Raw genomic sequence first — 17370 nt, forward strand, 5'->3', positions numbered from 1 at the left:
CAAGGCTCAATTATAAGCATCTTCATCCCTGGAATCCTTGCTACGGTCGCCAACAAGCGGCAGCACTGCCTACCTGCAGCCTTGCTTACGTGCAGCTAGTAGAACAAGATGACTCGGCTACATTGCCACACTGGATGCATCTTCCCTCCCTGCTTCCACTTGCTGTGCAACCCATACCGTCTTCGACTCAGCCCCGCTCTGGTCGCTAAGTGTCGTATCAACCGCAAGTGCTGGTCCGGAACTTACCGGATAAGAGCGGTCCTGCCAGGGGATATTATACAAAACTTATGCACCAATCCCACAGAGGTGCTGATTAGTAGCAAGCGCAGATTTCAAGTGTGGCGTGGGATTTTCTTTCTATCCATATACTCGGCTCAGAATGTCATCATCACTTGTGAATGCTGTCCAAAGAATTGCTATATATCTTCGCTGATACTGCAGAAAGCTCAAGAAGCAATCTTATAGACCAGTTTCTCCGCACTAACCTTGCCCTCCTTCTGCAACTCAAAGCCCTTCAGAATGTCCTCTATCCCGCCAAACTCCTTCACCCGATTCGGCTTAATAGTTCCCGACGTCAAGTAGTACTCCGGCAGCAAACTCAAATACTTCTCCCAAAACGCCTTATCCTCCGGCGTCTCACTCCCACAGTTGTCGAACGCGCCGTACTGGATTGTCCGCTGAAAAACGGTGTACACGATGGTAGACTCCACACGAACCTGGCTGTGTGCGGGGTCGAGCTCGACACTTTTACGCGGGAGGATGGTGACGATGTGGCCCCCCTTCTTCGATGACAGGGCACCTGCGATGGCCTTGGTGGTCTCGAGCTCAGAGATGCAGTCAAACGCGTGTTCAAGCCCGTCATGCGTCGCCTTGCGGATCTGCTCGATCCAGTCGGTGTCGTTATAGTCCACAACCACATCCGCGCCATATGACGCGAGCAGTTCATGGTTGCGCTTTGAGCCCGTAGCCACGACGAACAAACCCGCATGCTTGGCTAGCTGGACTGCATACTTCCCCACAGACGAAGTACCCCCGTTGACGAGCACCGGAAACGCCGATTTCGCGGGCTTAGACGGCTCGGGCAGCTTAAGGCGCTGGAACAGAGCCTGGATTGCCGTGGCGAAAGCGAGCGGGACCACAGCGGCGTCCTGATAGCTCAATTTGTCGGGGATGGCATAGACTAGACTCGATTCCACGACGACATACTCGGCGAAAGCACCACGAGTGGGGTTCACGGCGGTGCCCTGGACGAACCCAGCGACACGTTGGTTCTCGCGCCATGAAGAGCCGTTGGGATGGGATACAGTGCCAGCGAAGTCACAGCCAATGATGCGGCCGGGGGGGACTTGGGCCATGACTTTCCAGTCGGCAGGGTTCTGAGCGACATAGTGCACTTTGACAAGGATTTCGCCTTCGGCAGGCGTGGGAATGGGGATGGATTTTACGGAGGCGGTCTTGCCTTCGGCGCTGATGAGGGCTTTCATGTTTGCCATCTTGGCGCGGTGGTGTGTGTCCGTGAAGGGTTTGTGATGCGGTTCCCGTGAGAATAAACTGTGGTGCTTAATTGGAAGCGAAGGATGAAATTGAATTGGATAGGAGAATCGCCTTATATATGGTGAAACAGGTCAGCTATAAGTGGCTACGACCGGAAGTTTGATATTAGAAATAGAGGGTGTAACTAAAGTTTGGCCGACCTCAATGACTTGTGGAGGGGGGTCATGTTACGCTTACATATGCTGGTATTTATAAGCTGCGCTTCATATACGCATTTTTTTACCTCATACAATTGCAGCTTGAATACATAAGCATATGAGGAGATTGCATTTCTATGGGGTTCGGGAATAAATACATGTTTACAGTTGCTGTGGACATGCTATGGCTAGATGCCTCTAATCTAGCAACTGCTACAGATGAATCTACCAAACGTTAAATGCAGGATCATCTATACCACAAACCATCTGAGGTATGCGCACAAACGGGATATCACCATAAATGGAGAAATCCACATGCTTCAAGTCCATTGGTAAGCTGGAACATCAGTCGCCTTCAATCTTGCTGCTAATTCCACCGTACTCTTGCTCTTACTGCCACACAGGTGGGTATTCGCGTAGAAAGAAATCGATGAATATGACAAATGGTAGGTTTCTCATGAATATTCTTTTCCAGCGTGGAAAACTCATCGTACCATATTCAGTCGTAAGGATTATTTGGCAGTTGAGCTTACCCCAGCGATTGGCTGACTTCCCTCGTCTTCCATAATAATTCAAGTGGCTTCAACTTATACCCCAGGGCAATGAATTGCAAAGACTAGATACAAAGGCTTTGGAGCTGTACGTGCCAGTATGAGCATCTAGTATGCCTCTCATCACACCTTAGCACCTTCTGCCACCACCTTTGAATCGTGGAGGCAACTTACGGAATACTTGAGTGTCCAGTTAATTTACCATAATCTCCTTCTAGACTCCGTCAATGATCATGTCAGCCATGTAATCCTACACTCGATCATATGTTCTCATTTCAATGGGCCCCTGACCAAGCAAATTAGATGATGCTTCCCCAACCCCCAATCCTGGCAGTTCGAATCACCTTGGTTGTTGATGACATTGGTTTTGGCAATGATATATCGCAGAGCCATATCGTCTTGTGCTTAAGAGATTGGGACTGCAAGTGCTTTAACAAGTTCGTCGTCGTCATCCCCAGATTTATGATTGCAGCAATCCCGATATCATGAACCGCACAGAAAACAGCGTCTAGTTTCTCGAGCCCGAGGTGTTTAGACCAGAACTGTGGCTCCGCTACGAAAAAGGAGGCGAGTCGGAGGCTGCTTTCTCAGTACGGCTGAGGTGCGGTTATGTGAGTTGAGCTTTGGGGTGGCGACACGAAACTGCATCGCGCAAAATCTTGCTGCGGTCGAGACTTTCAAGATTGTCGCTGCTTTGTTTGATCGGTATGAGACAAGCTTAGCTGAGTCGTACAGGGATAGGGAAGTGGTGAACAAGTGATTCATGATCCAGTCGGGCTTAAGCCAAGGATGAAGAGGATTGGATGATACTATCGTACCATAGCATGTTTAGTGGTGAAGGGCAAGATAGGGAGGATGTATGGTACTGCTAGATATCGAAGCCTGTTGTTCAAATGGGCCAACAATGAACAACACGGTTATTAAGTCTGGCTGTCAGAAGACAGAAGACAGAAGAGAAAAGCAAGTTGACTATCAGAGACTGCACCATCAGTTGCCCCTTTGCACATCCAACAAAAGCTCGATTATCATCCCACTTCCCTTGTTTATCAGGAGCCCTTTCCTCACCGAGTCTCACAATGTCAAGCCTCAAAGTACTAGAAACCAAACTCACCTCGGCCTTGGCACTGAACAAGAAGCTGTTGAGAACCAGCTACTCCTGCTGATGAGCCCTTTCAGAATTCTGTACTCATGCCTCCATATTCTCTTCACCCTGGAAGACAAGGTTAATTTGGGCAACGGAGATGTCGCGACTCGTCTATGGCCTGAGTTGGGCCTTGCAATTTGCAGTTTGTTTCAATTTCCTTTTGTCTTTTGGACTTTCTTGGAGGGTAAAGCACCGAATCAACCATCAATTTCTCTTCATTCCAATTCAGAAATGCGAGAGTCATAACGGTATGATATGTGCAGAACGCCTGGGTGGCCCCAACTCCCGGCGGCCATCCAATCAACCCAACCAAACCACGCTGCCTGCCCAAACTCCATCAAGAGCACCTAGCAGGGCAACTCAAATGAACCAGACTATATTTCTTGATCAATATGCTCAAGCTCGTCCATTATCCAACCGCTATGCAAACCCATTCTGCATGGTCGTGCTCACGCTCATACTCAGTTCATGTCAAGTCCGTATGTCTTCGGTTTATCCAGCGAAAAAAGCACCATTGTTATACCTTGATATTCTACTCTCAAACCTGCTGTAACTCTCCTACCTTATCCAATGAGTAAACCCCTTCCTTCTTCCCAGCCAACTTCTCCACCAGTGTCCGGCTTCTCCGTCTCAAGAAACCACTAGAGGGGTTAGCATACAACATCGTCCACAAAATACCCCGCGGAGCCAGGCGATACTGCTTGATATTTTCCTGGTCTGCCGAACCGTTGGAGATCCACCGCTGTCCTCCCAGTTTCCACCACACGACGCACGACAGCAGTCCCGGGTAGAGATATGGATATTGAAGTATCTCAGCCTCGAAGGCGTTGACTGTCTCAACGGCGTGGCTAGTGTAGTTTTGGTCGTCTAGAAGTGAGCCAAGGCGGAACAGATTCGATGCCGAGACAGCGTTGATTGAGGGCTGGGCGGTGTCCATGGCGTCTTTGATACGCAGGAGGATGTGCGGAGCATCTTGGGTTGTGGAGTAAAAGGCGCCGCATCTAGCACCGCTGTGAATGGCATGGTTGTAGATCGCAGGGGTGTCGTAGAAGTGTTTGATTTGGATTGCTGCGTTCAGTCAGTACTTCCTGCCATGACATTGGCTTATTGACTTCGAGGTGAAACTCATCCATGAATTTGTCCAAAATATTCCCACCCCTCCCCGCCTTCCCGAGCACTGACGACAGAATGATCACTCACATTGCAGTTCATCCGCCCACTCAAGCCAAGACTCATCCACTGTAGCACCATACAGTTCCAGAAGACCCTCAATCAAGAAGGCATAATCTTCCGCGAAAGCCTTGGTATCTGCTCGTCCGCCATCGTAATACATCCGGTACAACGTCTTCTCTGTTGGATCCCAGAGCTTGCTTTTGATGAAGACAGCGGCCCTCCTTGCAGCTTCGAGGTATCTAGCACCTCTCTCCGCTTCCCCGTCGACAGAGATACAGGCAGCGGCTGTTCGGGATAGAGAATTAATGGCCATGCCATTATAGGCTGTGACGACCTTTACATCGACAGTAGGCCGCACGCGCTCTGACTCCCTAAAGGCGCGCAATTTCCGTCGCGCAGAGTCAATTCGTTTCAATGCCTCTTCCTCTGGAATACTAAATTGCAGGCTCAACTCCTTGAGGCTCTTGACCGTCCGTAAGATGTTCTGGTTAAGGTATTCATCGTGCGGGTCTTGACTCCTGTCAACGTTGCCGTGCTGCTGGACATCCCAGTACGCCGCCGCAATTGCACTCTCCTGTTCGTCTCGAATGACAGCGTCGAACTCCTTTCTGGTCCACAGGTAATATGCGCCGTGATGCATATTATTGTCGCCTCTCCGGTCGGAAGAATCTGCTGCCTCGCTCGTCGCAAACCCATCACTTTCCAGCATTATCGGCGCGCTCGTCAGGTAGTCGGCCATCTCGAAGACAATGTCACGGAATTCGGCAGCCTTGGTAGCTTTGAGAAGCAGCCATGCGTCCAAGTAGACACCTAGCATGAGGGCGTTGTCGGACATCAGTTTCTCGAAACTCGGCAGTGACCAGTCTCTACTGGTAGAACACCGGTGGAGACCGCCGCCGAGTTGATCATGAATACCTCCGGCATTCATGGGCCGCAGGCATCCGTTGAGCGCGAACGTCGACACGAGCCCAGTAAGCTGATCGCCTACAACATCTACGACGGGTCGTGGGAAGCACGTCGCTCTGAGAAGGAAGGATACCTTGGCGGAGGTGAGGTATTTCGGCGTCTTCTTGATGTAGTTGTAGACTTCCTCCAGCTGCACCACATCGACTCTTCCGGCCAAATCCGTTGATGCATTCGGGGGTATATGGATGAACCCACCGTACGTTTGGTCGAAGTCCTTGGATATTTTGGCATAAGCCTCCTCCAGCTGGTCGAGATCCACATCGCCGCCATCGGACCGACCCAGTGTACCATCAACCATTTTGCGCAGTTCGCTGACGTTTTTCTTGCCGTCTTGGCGAATCTGGCTCTCCTGATCCGGCCACATGGTCTGGAGCTTCTCAAGGAGGAACAAGAAGTCGGCTAGGTCTTCACCGTTAGTAGATGCGATTGTGCCATGTTGGCTTACAGGACCGGGGAAATATGTGCCCCCAAATACAGGCTCCAGCTCGGGGGTCAAGAAGACATTTATCGGATGTCCGGCAACACTGTTGAGGGAGTGGATGTAGTTCATGTAGATGTGGTCGAGGTCGGGCCGCTCCTCTCGATCGACGATAATAGGAATGAAGCGCTCATTCAGGAGATTGACGACTTTGCGGTTGGTAAAGGACTCTTGCATCATGAGATAGCAGTCTGTTGCCCCCGTTAGACCTGAATCATGTTGAAGCATGCTGGTGACCAAGCTAGCCTTACAATGTGAAGCACTGAACCCAATATGCAGATATATCAGCTTGTTCTCGGACTTTGCGCGCTCAATGGCTTCATCGCTGAAGAGCTGCCATCGCACATCACTGCCCTTTTGCAACTGGACGTATGGGCTCTTGCTGACGGCGGCTGCATTTCGCATAGGCGGTCGCGTGACCTCAGGCGGAGGGGCCGGCGTTGACCTAGCCGATGGGTCGTGAGAAGGCGGATTGGAGGCCGACTCCTGGAGCTGCGCCGACATCATCTTGAAGGATTGTAGCTCGCAATATGCTTTGCGCCGTTGTAGACCGTTGGAAGGATGGTGTAGATCTCGGCAAAAGTTCGCACCCCACCAGGTTGTTGACGTCGTGATAAGCAATTGACTTGGTGTTGGTGGGGTACGCGAGTCTGGTCACAGCGGGGTAGTTCTTGTCTTCCTCACGTAAATTCTTTTCCGAATGATCGAGTCGCAGAACTTTCTTTTATGATATGGAGAACTTTTATTGTGACCTAATGTAATGGTTCTTTGTGGCAGATGAATAACAATCAACTGCGGGCTCGTTACACATGCCCACTTGACGCGCCTTGATTCCTTGCTCCATTGTAAGTCACCTGCTAGCAACGGTGCTCAAAACCTGGTCAAGCAACGAGTATGTTCGGTGTGTTGCCATCTACTGTAATAACTTCTACCTGTACTGCTATAGTGATGTAATACGTCGTTAAAGTAGCTCCTGAAAGACATACACCAACAAAGCAGGCACCCCAATCTGCATCCAGCTCGTGACTCCCATCTGTGACCCAGCGTTGGTAACAGTGGAGTTCCCACCCTGGCTTCCACTTCCACTACTGCAGGACCCGGACCCTGAGTTGCTTCCATTGCCTGCTGCGGAAGCAAATGATTGCGGTCCGGTCCCCAATCCAAGCGCAGAAGTGGGCTGCTCCGTCGAGTTCGTATCCGTGGTAAAGGGCGTCACAGATTGCAGATTCTCCACCCTCCCCAACAGCACCTCGAGCTGTCGATACGCCACACTGGGCTGGTATTCCGGCACCATATGACCCGACAGCGCCACGGCAGCGTAAGTCAACCCGCGCTCCGTGTGCGCCGTCCCCAAGATGCCAGACCCGGCCCAGGTGCTCGGGCTCTGGTCGTAGTGCGCGGGGACGTACAGCGGCTTGGTGGGCTGCTCCTCGAACCCGAGCTTGCCGCCAAAGGTCATGTTCTGGATGGCCAGGAGAGTCCCGTTGGCGAGCAGGACCATATCTAGGGCACCGTGGACCAGCATCACATTTTGCGTCTTGTCCACGACATTGGGAATGGCGTGCTCGTGTGAAGGGAGGGAGTAGTCGGGTCTAAGGATCCCGCCCTTGCAAATTGCCCAGTCGCTGTCGAGGGGGACGTGCAGCGCCTCTTTGACCTCGGACCTATTGAAGTAGACCGGTGGTGCACCGGGAGGTGTGTACTCGTTTCCGGCGGGAAATCCGAGGGGATCGTAGGGAAGCGGGCAGCCGGCGGCGACTTGGTAGATGTTGAAGCAGGGGTTGATGGTCAAGATGGCTGAGTAGATGTCGTCGAAGAGATTGCATCCGTCCAGGTAACTGGAGTAATTATCTGAGACGCCGGGCGGGATGGAAGGCTGCTGGCCGGACGCAGGGTAGACGAGGTACTTGTCGAGGTAATCCTGGTACCCGCACTTCTCATGGCGCTCGTGGATACTTTCCCGGTACGAATCATTGAATGGGAAAAGACCGCCCCAGTAGTCGACGAAGGGCACCAAAGGGATCTGTTCAGAGGGCCCACCATCACTGTACACACCGTCGTAGATCAACATGCCGCTGACGTTGAAGTATTCGGGATCGGCAGCGTCCAGCATGTTGCTCGAGACGTACGGGCAATACAGTCCGGCATAGCTCTCACCAGTGACATAAATTGAGTAGTTGTGCATGCCAAAGGTGTCGACGAAGTTTTTCCAAAATCCCATGAACTGTTGAGCTACCTCGTCTTCGTTGTTGGCGATTGGGGTGCCGGTCGTGTATCCTACCCCCACCGGTTGCTCAATCCAGACGACGTTGCTCAGGCGGTGCCAGCTCCAGGGATTAAGAACAGGGGCAAAGGTGCCGGCTATCCAGGTCACTGGTCCGTTTTCAGCGAAAAGACCCGACATGGATGAGCATCCCGGCTGCGAAACGGTCAGTAGAGAGAATGTCCCGGGTGGGAGCGTGGAGTCGTACACCGCCAGTAAACCAGATGACAATCTCCTCTGTCACAGAGCCATCGGTAGAAGGGAAGAACCAGAAGAACAGCTCGGTGTCATTGGATTGGCCGATGGGCAGCAGCCCAGCGTACGACTCTCCAATGTCAAAGTCGATATCGGGTAGCTTACTGCCATTAACAGCGAACTCTGTGGTTATGTTAGCACCGTGTGGTCATTCTGCGGGGCTAGGACGGCATACTAGATGTGTTATCGTTCAAGAACTTGGAGTCAAGCTGGCGCTTGTCGCTGAAGTCGCGGGCAGCTATGAAGTTGCGCGGATCGACCTTCTCGTCCATGCGCTCGTGCACCTCAGCAATGTGCTCCCAGCTATGCTTGAAGTTGGAGGCCTCGACGCCCGTGGCCGCGGCCAATGCCAGTGCCAGGCTGATGAAGGCTGGAGGCCACAGCATAGCGAGGGGCGGACGCGAGGTTGACGATTATCGATGGCAATGGCAATACTGGATCCAAAGTAGTGTATATTCAAGCGCAAGCGTTGATTTTCGGCGCACCAAAGACCAAACAGGATGGTAAGAGAAGCGTTTCAAAATGAAAGCTGCAGGCTAGGTAGTCTAATCAGGCACGAGATGCCGATGACCTACCATAACATAGGACTGAAAAAGGTGCCGGCACACAGTGTTCTTCACTGTACGAGTACGACAAGTGATGTGCTGTGCAGTCCGTCATGGTCTGAAGAGGAAGCCATCTACAGTAAGAGCAGACTACAGCCTGGTCGCCATGTTCTGAAGCATTACTTGGTTACCTAGTTACCAATGAGCTACCTACTACCCCGCTGCTGCGTACCACCCTGCTGCTATTACCTTCGCCTGCAAGCACCATCTTTCTCAGGTTTCTGCGCCTCTCGATGGAGGAAACCAACCACTCAATGCATAGCTAATTGGCCGCTCCGCATTGGAAGGATGCATTCTGCGAGTGCAGAAAATTAAGGCAGAATTGACGACGCGGGGATGGGGCAGGGGGGTTGGGGAGATTGCGGGGACGGGTGTGTGACGAGTTGTGTCTGCCTGTCATTAGACGACGGGTGAGTGGTAGATGAGTCGCACGGTAGATATCTCATTTCGAAGTATACATAGACGGTGGAAAATGGCAGGAGATAATAGTTTACTAAGTTGGAATATCGGGCTAACCCTTATGCAACCTATGGTTCTGCCATTTTTGATACCCATTTGGTGAACTCCAACACGGGATCTGGAGACTAGAACAAGTTCTCTTCCAATGACTTCCATCGCACCTTAGCTCAATATAAATGATAAATAGCTGCCTTCCATACGAGGAAAGAATCCAAAGCAACTGTATGGGCGTTCCACCGCTTGATAGCAATGCTGATGTCAATACGACCTATTTCAGTTTACGGATGGACGCGTTGACAAACACGCATGATGCGGAATGGGGAGACTTGGCCACCGGCGGCCATGAAATGGCGTATTGAGTTCCCCGTGGAGGTTGAATGTGACCGTGCTTACTGGGCGGTCCTATTCCGGCGCGAAGAAGTGTTTGGGCTCTTGCTTACGCACGGCGCTGATAACACAGGGGTTGCAGGATCAAAATGGCTGTTGTGGCCTATGAAGCTAGCAGCCCCTAGACGGGTGTGTGCAGACCATCGGCTACAGAACTATGACGAGCCATTTTACGTAGGTTGCAATGCGTTTAGCACCGTGACTGAGAGTCAGCTGTAACCAATGTTGTCAGGTGGTGAGAACCCTTCTGGCCAACTTTACTGTCGGTCATGATCCGCCCTTATAGACGAATCATCCTCAATTAAAACCACTTTATGGCCACCACTACTATACTGAGCATTTTTCGGCCCTAAGACGTAGTCTAGTCGAGTCAAATGCATTTTACTTCGCTCTTGCGATGGGTGCGTACCCAATATTCCTTGGGGGTTACTGCATGATACGTCATCTATATATTTTGATTTCAGACCATTGAAGGTTGAATCAGAGGATGCAGACATACACAAATCGGAAGCTGAATCGAACAACCAGTCCCATTTCAACCCCCCTCCCCACGGGTCTCTCTACTATCGATTGTGCATTGCACAGCAGCGAAGCTTCCTTTTTAGATGACGAAAAAGCCTATAGTAATGTTGTCACGATGTTGATTGCGGCTGGTTCATTCGTAGTTACCCATGTGAAGGCGTTGGGGTGCATCAAGCGGTAGCCCATGGAGATTTGGAGATGGTGGACCCTCTAATATCTTCGTGTGTCTTCGATAATTTGGATATACGAGTCTAGAAGTCCGATGATCAAGTCACTCAGAAAGGCCGGGACCGACACTGCCGCCCCAGATTTTAGCCGCCCCTCACCTTTTCGGCATAGCTCGCAGAGGAGTGTCTTCAGCGGGACAAGAACATCGTCGCGCAGGAAAGCTACTGCCCCCGAGCGCGAGTTTCCGCCGCATGTTAATTAGTAGCCTGATGCCGCAGTGTTGTGGATTGACAAAACATGGGTGTTGCACCGTTGATGTTATTGTCCACTTCAAGCAGAGGATGAGACAAGGTACGCAAATATCCGAGGGACCATCAAGTGTCGGATAAAGCAATAGGGCAAATGTTTTAGGGTCATTTTGTCAGTTTTATGGTATCCTGTGTAAGAGTTAGGTGTGAAAATGAACGGAAATCGTGGGATAGAGGCGATGTGACGGTCACTTGCGAATGTTTAATCACGGTACGTACAGAATGGTAGACATCAAGGTCCCGCATACTACATGCCAGTGTTGCAAGAGTAATATATAACTACACTATATATAGAGGTAGCTACAGATAATGCATCTAGAATAATTGTAAACAGCCCCAAATATACCATCTCTTCAATAATCCACAATAGAGTTCATCCATTACATGGAAGAGGGAACGAAAAGAATATCAAGGAAATGGAAAGACTGTCAAGCGAGGTGAGAGAATGGAACCTAAGAAAGCCTAGTCCACTACGACATCCTCAAAGTCGGTGCTGCCGTTGCCGTAGCCCCAGTTGTGATGTTGAAACCCGAAATCGTAACGACGCTACTAGCCAGGCTCGTCACCACAGAAGTAGATGCCGCGGTCAAGGTCGAAGTAGACGCCGAGGTCAACAGAGTCATAAAAACCGAAGTCGATACCGAAGTACTCTCAGTGGTAGCCGCCGACAAAGTAGAAGAGTCCGGCGAAGCAGAAACAGGAACCGGCAAATCCGCCACCTGATTCATCCTCACACGATCAATCCACATCCTCCCTGCCCTCTGCATATACGGCATCGAAAACTCGAACCTCAAGCTTGCCGCCCCATCGGTAGCAACCCAATACGCCTCAGCCCGCTGCCAGAGCAAATCATGCACCGTCGAAGCATTGACACTAACCACAGGCACGTAATTGATCTCAGCTGTGATAACGGCGTTGTTCACAGTCTCGAAGCGGTACCAGAACGAGAGGTGGTACCGGCTCCCTTCGTTAATGGAGTCCGTGTCCGTGGTGATCTTGACGCTTGATCGGAGATCGTCAGTCATCTCGCTGCTTTTCAGTGAGGCTTCGAACGCGGTGCAGGACGAGTTCGCGCCCGGCGTGGATAGGCGCGCTTTGGCGTAGGGGTCTGGAATGGAAAGGTCCCAGCGCGAGAGGCCATTTTCGAAGTCGCCGTTGGGCAGGAGGAGGGAGTTATAGGAGAGCCCTGTGATGCAGGCTGTGGTGGAGGAGGAGATAGTGGTTGTGGTTGTGGTTGTGGTTGTGGAGGTGGTGGTTGTGGTTGTCGAGGAGGTTTCATCTGAGTTACTAGTGGTTCTAATTGAAAGTGTTGGGGATGTTGAGCTCAAGGAGGGGGGCGAAGTCGCCGTGGTCGCTGATATGAAGGAGTTTGAAGAGATTGTGGAGTTGGGATCTGAGATCGAAAGAGTGGGACGGTCAACGCGGGTCGTCGTTGACAGCGTCGTAGTACATGATGTAGTGGAATTTGTGTATGGAACACTTGCGGTCAATGTGGAATTGCAGCTTGTTGAAGTGGTTGACTGTTCGGCAGAAGCTCCAGCTGATCCCGTATGTGTCGAAGTACAACTTGTCGATGTGGTCAATCCTGATGCATCATCCGAAGCTCCAGTTGTCCTAGCCCTCGTGCTTGTCCCTGTGCGGCGTGTCTGTGTCGTCAATGTCGTGGTGCATGATGTGGTCCCCGAATGGGAACTAGTGCATGATGTACTTTCTGTCCCAGATCCAGTTGTACTATCCGTGAATGTTTGAGAGGCTGTGGATGTTGTAGCAGAAATTAAACTTGCAGTGTTGCTCTGGGTATCACCAGAAGTACCAGTCCTTGTAGATGAAGTTATATTCAGGCTATGGGTTGATCGACCAGTCTCTGTGTTTGAGTGCGTTGTCGTGCAGGTCGTGTCTGTTGATGAACTAACGTTCGGATCCTCGGTTGAACTGGTAGTTCGTGATGCGCTGGATGACGATGTGGACCTTGTACGAGTGCCGCCGCTAATTGTCTCTGTTCCAGACTGCGTATGTGAGGTATTCTGGTTGGGATCTTGCGTCATGTGAGAAGTCCCTGTGCCAGTGGTCCTGGATCTAGATGACGAGAGAGATCTCGTCAAGGTTCCTGTTGCTGACGAAGAATCAGTGGCAGATCTCGAGCCAGTCCCCATCGATGTGGTCTGTGTTTCAGTGCAAGTGCTTGACAAAGAACCCGTCGAATTTCTGCTGCCCGAGTCCGAATCGCTCGACCCGTTGCTATTTGTTGTTGACATTGTCGTGGTAAGTGTTCCAGAGCCTGGAGATATTGTTGCTGTGGCCGTAAAAGACGTCGACAAGGTTCCAGTAGCAGTTGAGCAACTGTTCCCACAGCTGCAAGCGGAGATATATGGCTGTATGCTCGTGCCGCATGCGTCCGTTGCTCGGGTAGGGTAGCTCGTTGCGTACATATAAGCCCCAGCATTAACTGATGAACAGAAGGCTGCTGCTTCTGATATGGCCTGTGGCGATTCGCACGGGAAAAGCGCACGTTGGCAACTAGTAATTCATGGTTAGTTGGGACATTTGGCAGGAAAAGGAATGGGATCGCAATACTTGTCTGCATGGCAATCTGCTTTCACGCCTATCGAAAGCAGAATGAGACTTGCAAAAAGCCAATATGGCCTGGTTATGATCGGATGCAACATGGCGTCGAAAGTTCAAAAGCGAATGTGAGTAAAGAACGGCAGATTTCACCACGCTGGAATGGTGATCAAGGTAGTTAACAACATCGGCCAGTCCAGATTAGGTGCAGAACCATGGTCATAGATTTATACTCAAGTAGAATCCTGTCAGGACAGCAAAGTGGCGTTGCATGTTCAAGCTGAAGCAACTCGCAAGTTACATGACTTGAGACCAATAAATCTACATAGTGCCACGGAACTGGGCTTGTAATATGTCGCCAAAAGTTTCAGCTTGCATCGGCGTTCCAGCCCAGTTATCAGGTAGCTTTTTTGTGAGACTACAAGATTCACCCTGCGCGACCGTTTTGTGTCAAGACCATATGGCAGCGCCGCAGTCAGCCCAATACCGGCGAGTTCATGGCAATGTTGATTAATTTACAAGACAAGGTGTCTGGTAGGACTGTACCAAAAGGTCGAGCTCGTATTTCAACCCAGGGGGCAGTTTTCCGTACGAAGCATGGTAAGATTAACTGTCTCGGACTCTTGGGGAATGAACTTCGTATATCGACGTACGTGGCTGAAGGAAGTACATGTGATGGTGGAAGTCTAGGCCGACCTTTCCCAATTCTTGAGTGAGCTGGTGGAGAGTTGACTATCATGGATTAGGAGCAGCCAAATGCAAAATGCGAGTCTTTTTCTTTGAGAACTTCCATCTTCGCAAGTGAGCGGAGCTGTTGTTGGTCTAGCGGGTGTAGTGGGAGAGCATGGTATGCAATCTTGGCGCAACACAGAGGCTCATTCTGTTTCCCAGGCTAAAATTGCTAAACCCAAAATTAGCAACCATCTAGATTATATTCTCATTCCCTATTACTAGTTTCTTTATCTTCTACCTTTTGTTAGTTGTTCTACACTAGCGTATAGTATATTTATTGGTGTTATCACTATAAAGGTTTAGGTAGCATTGCCCTTTAGAGACCGGTTATTAATCTTTATTTGGTTAACAGTAGTCTCTATCCATTTTTACTATAGTTAACATAATCCTTTCCTTAGGGCTTATGCTTATTATATCTAGTAGCGTCGAGATCTATAGGTCTGATACGAAAAGGTAGGGGGACCCACTGGTTAGGTGAATCCCATTCAATTAGATACTATAACGTTGCGCACTACTGCATTATAGCATCCTCCCCCCTAGGTGCACGCATCAAGGTCTTACATAAAGTCCCGTAGTAGAGAAGTATCAATCATTATTCAAGTTATTGTCTCTGCGGTTATCGTTATTTCGCTGTATTCGTATAACCTACTGCATAGGGCCCATGAAGTCTTTGGTCGATCCATCCTCGTTACCTCGTCCTTTATATATACCTGTAATCCTTAACAGAACTAGGCTTTAAGGGCGTCTTTATCGTATTCTAAATATGATACGACCTACTAAAATACGAGTACTTATCAGGCTACTAAGAATATCTATCGTAAGCGTGATAGTTACGAGATGGATAGATCGCTTATTGAACCTGAATTCCCTAACTGTGACCATAGTACATATGTGCGCTATTTGAAAGCCCCTTGACGCCTTCCTACGTCATAAGCTAGATCACTAGTAGCAGGCGTAGCCGGAACGCGGCTCGAGGAACTCAACTGGGGAGAGAACAGAGCGTCAACCGTGGCAGGGCTGAGCAGCTTCGGGGCCGTGTCGGGGTCAGAGGCGTTGGGTGCACGAGTATCGCGCGCAGCACTTCGATATATTCAACAAGGGAAGCATATTTGCTACCGCCGCCACCCAAGCCGTCCTCCATATTGGGATTCTTCATAGATTGTGCAGTGGCGTGAGCAACAGGGCATATGCGCTACAAGAGCTTGCATGGCAGCTCGAGTGGACAGGTCAGGAAAATTAACACCGTCAGGAAGACTTCAAAGGAGGGCGAGCTAGCGGATAGGCACGATATAGATTGAGCTTGACTGTAAGCGGGAGCGTGGATCCTAGTTTACCCCATCTGCCGTATTTGGCCATCAATAAAACTCCGAGTTCCCCAGGTAGGATTAGCACGTAGAGGGACTCTAGATTCAGGCACGACTTGCAGCGTAGAAAGCTTGTATGCAAGCTAGTTAGAGCTAATAAAAGCTTGGTAAACACTAAATGGAGTTCATCTTCTTGGCATGATTTATAAACCCTACGACGTATTTAATATTATTTATTATAAACCCTCCCCTACTTGCCTCGACAGCCCTTGTTAATCTTTCGGGCACTTGTAATTGCCACTTTTGCTATTTTGATGCTCGTGGAACCATGTCACGATCATTTCGCGGAACGCAGAGAACGGTGGATTCGACATCTGACAATGCAGGAAATTTGGCCACAATCACAAATTAATTGTTCTCATCGTTAGAAATGCTGGACGAGGATAGCTCTGGCTACTTAGATCATCTCTTCGACATGCGCGTAGTAGGTTTGGATTCATATCCAGACTTTATCTTATGTTGGGGCATACAGAGAGAGATTGTTGTGTGCTGTGGATAGGAAATCTAGGCTAGTGCTGGTAGGCTATGCACGAACCACCACGGACATTCTACCTATTTGAGTAGTTACGCCAGGTACCAGACGACACGGAAACGAGACTGATCATCCAGAAGTCTCATGATTCTTGAGAGCATTACAAGCATCCACTTATCCACGTTGCGTACTTTCTCGACATCCCTACGCGGCATCTGTTGCAGGATTTTCCCTTTGCTTGCGTACATTGTGATGAAGATAGGTTGTCTTGGACCCTCTACTTTCGATAAAGCCAAGGTTGAGCGGCCTAGCCGCCACGGTTGCGCCTCAGGTATATTCCTGTACTGGTGCAGGATTCTGTGATACATCATCAATTCATGCCGCATAAATTATAGCCCAAGGTGCTGACTGCAGAATTCACGGCAGGCTGAAGCGAATGGTGGCATACGTCTGTACCACTTTAGGTGGTGCAGGTTTCTAACATGATAACACAAAGCTAGCCTGCTTCTTTGGAGATTCCAGGCTGGCGGCGGATAGAGGCTCACAGTAACCGGGCTTTGCATTGCTACACTGTATAATGCCATTGCTGATGGCAGAGACTTAGCAAGTGAACAAATCAAGTGCTGTGTAAGCCACCGAAAAGATTTAGCTGGCGGGACCAGAAAACTAGCCGGCGAGCGAATCAGCAATAACTAAGTCAGTGTCATGAATGTGAGGTGGTGGTTACCAGCAGTTTCTTATGCTGACGATGGTGTGTTTTTCTCTGCTTTGAAGGCTTCGGTCAGGCTCTTCGAGACCCTATCTCGATGGTTATATAAACGCGGCAGATATGTCTTTCTTTCAGCAAGAGATCCTGGACGCTGACCCGGGGCACCATCGCCGGAGCCGTCATCGTCATGCCTAGGCTACCAGACGGGAGGTATGAATTCATGGTCACTGAACAGCAGAATACACTCAAGTGTCTCTTGGAAGATGACATCTTCTGTCGTTTCACCAAACTGGACCAAAGGGACGATGCTGCGATTGGCCGTCATTGCAATCACACATCTATTCCGTCACACAAGCCCATCCACAAGTTGCTCTCCGTCGGGACGACTTAGAATTGCCAGTCATAACTCGTGCTGTGGAGATTGCCTTTGACGCACCCAAGACAGAGACGCAAGATATCCTCCATGACAGCAACACGAAAAATCTCTCGTCCATAGTCGTAGCCCACATCCAGGAGCCCCAAGCCGTAATCATCCAGCTGCAGCTTTCCAAGGCAAATAAT

The 17370-nt window shown here is 50.1% G+C and overlaps 4 protein-coding genes across 4 annotated transcripts; all 4 read right to left on the reverse strand.

The window, feature by feature from the left end:
• Positions 1 to 319: 319 nt before the first annotated feature.
• BCR38DRAFT_428128 (zinc-binding dehydrogenase) lies at positions 320 to 1767 on the reverse strand. Its single transcript, XM_040859878.1, has one exon. It carries the CDS (start codon positions 1491 to 1493, stop codon positions 447 to 449), a length of 1047 nt encoding a protein of 348 aa, XP_040718401.1. The 5' UTR covers positions 1494 to 1767; the 3' UTR covers positions 320 to 446.
• A 1761-nt stretch (positions 1768 to 3528) lies between these two features.
• BCR38DRAFT_511115 (uncharacterized protein) lies at positions 3529 to 6507 on the reverse strand (the record flags this gene model as incomplete). Its single annotated transcript, XM_040865024.1, has 3 exons — positions 3529 to 4454; positions 4587 to 6194; positions 6255 to 6507. The coding sequence occupies 3 exons, from the start codon at positions 6505 to 6507 to the stop codon at positions 3925 to 3927; spliced, it is 2391 nt and encodes a 796-aa protein (XP_040718402.1). The 3' UTR covers positions 3529 to 3924.
• Positions 6508 to 6702: 195 nt separating this feature from the next.
• BCR38DRAFT_164490 (Alpha/Beta hydrolase protein) lies at positions 6703 to 9248 on the reverse strand. The gene is made up of 3 exons (XM_040853802.1): positions 8697 to 9248; positions 8475 to 8644; positions 6703 to 8422 (listed from the first exon to the last, which is right to left on the reverse strand). Exons 1-3 carry the CDS (start codon positions 8905 to 8907, stop codon positions 6965 to 6967), a joined length of 1839 nt encoding a protein of 612 aa, XP_040718403.1. The 5' UTR covers positions 8908 to 9248; the 3' UTR covers positions 6703 to 6964.
• Positions 9249 to 11440: 2192 nt separating this feature from the next.
• BCR38DRAFT_511123 (uncharacterized protein) lies at positions 11441 to 13225 on the reverse strand (the record flags this gene model as incomplete). Its single annotated transcript, XM_040865025.1, has 1 exon — positions 11441 to 13225. The coding sequence occupies one exon, from the start codon at positions 13223 to 13225 to the stop codon at positions 11441 to 11443; it is 1785 nt and encodes a 594-aa protein (XP_040718404.1).
• Between the last annotated feature and the right edge of the window lie 4145 nt (positions 13226 to 17370).

This window comes from Pseudomassariella vexata (genome assembly GCF_002105095.1).
Source record: "Pseudomassariella vexata strain CBS 129021 chromosome Unknown BCR38scaffold_4, whole genome shotgun sequence".
NCBI lineage: Eukaryota > Fungi > Ascomycota > Sordariomycetes > Amphisphaeriales > Pseudomassariaceae > Pseudomassariella > Pseudomassariella vexata.

Coding starts and splice junctions, on each gene's coding strand:
- BCR38DRAFT_164490 (XM_040853802.1), bottom strand. CDS start 8,907: ATGCTGTGGCCTCCAGCCTTCATCAGCCTGGCACTGGCATTGGCCGCG. Junction 8,645..8,696: donor CTTGAACGATAACACATCTA/GTATGCCGTCCT, acceptor ACATAACCACAG/AGTTCGCTGTTAATGGCAGT. Junction 8,423..8,474: donor TCATCTGGTTTACTGGCGGT/GTACGACTCCAC, acceptor ACCGTTTCGCAG/CCGGGATGCTCATCCATGTC.
- BCR38DRAFT_428128 (XM_040859878.1), bottom strand. CDS start 1,493: ATGGCAAACATGAAAGCCCTCATCAGCGCCGAAGGCAAGACCGCCTCC.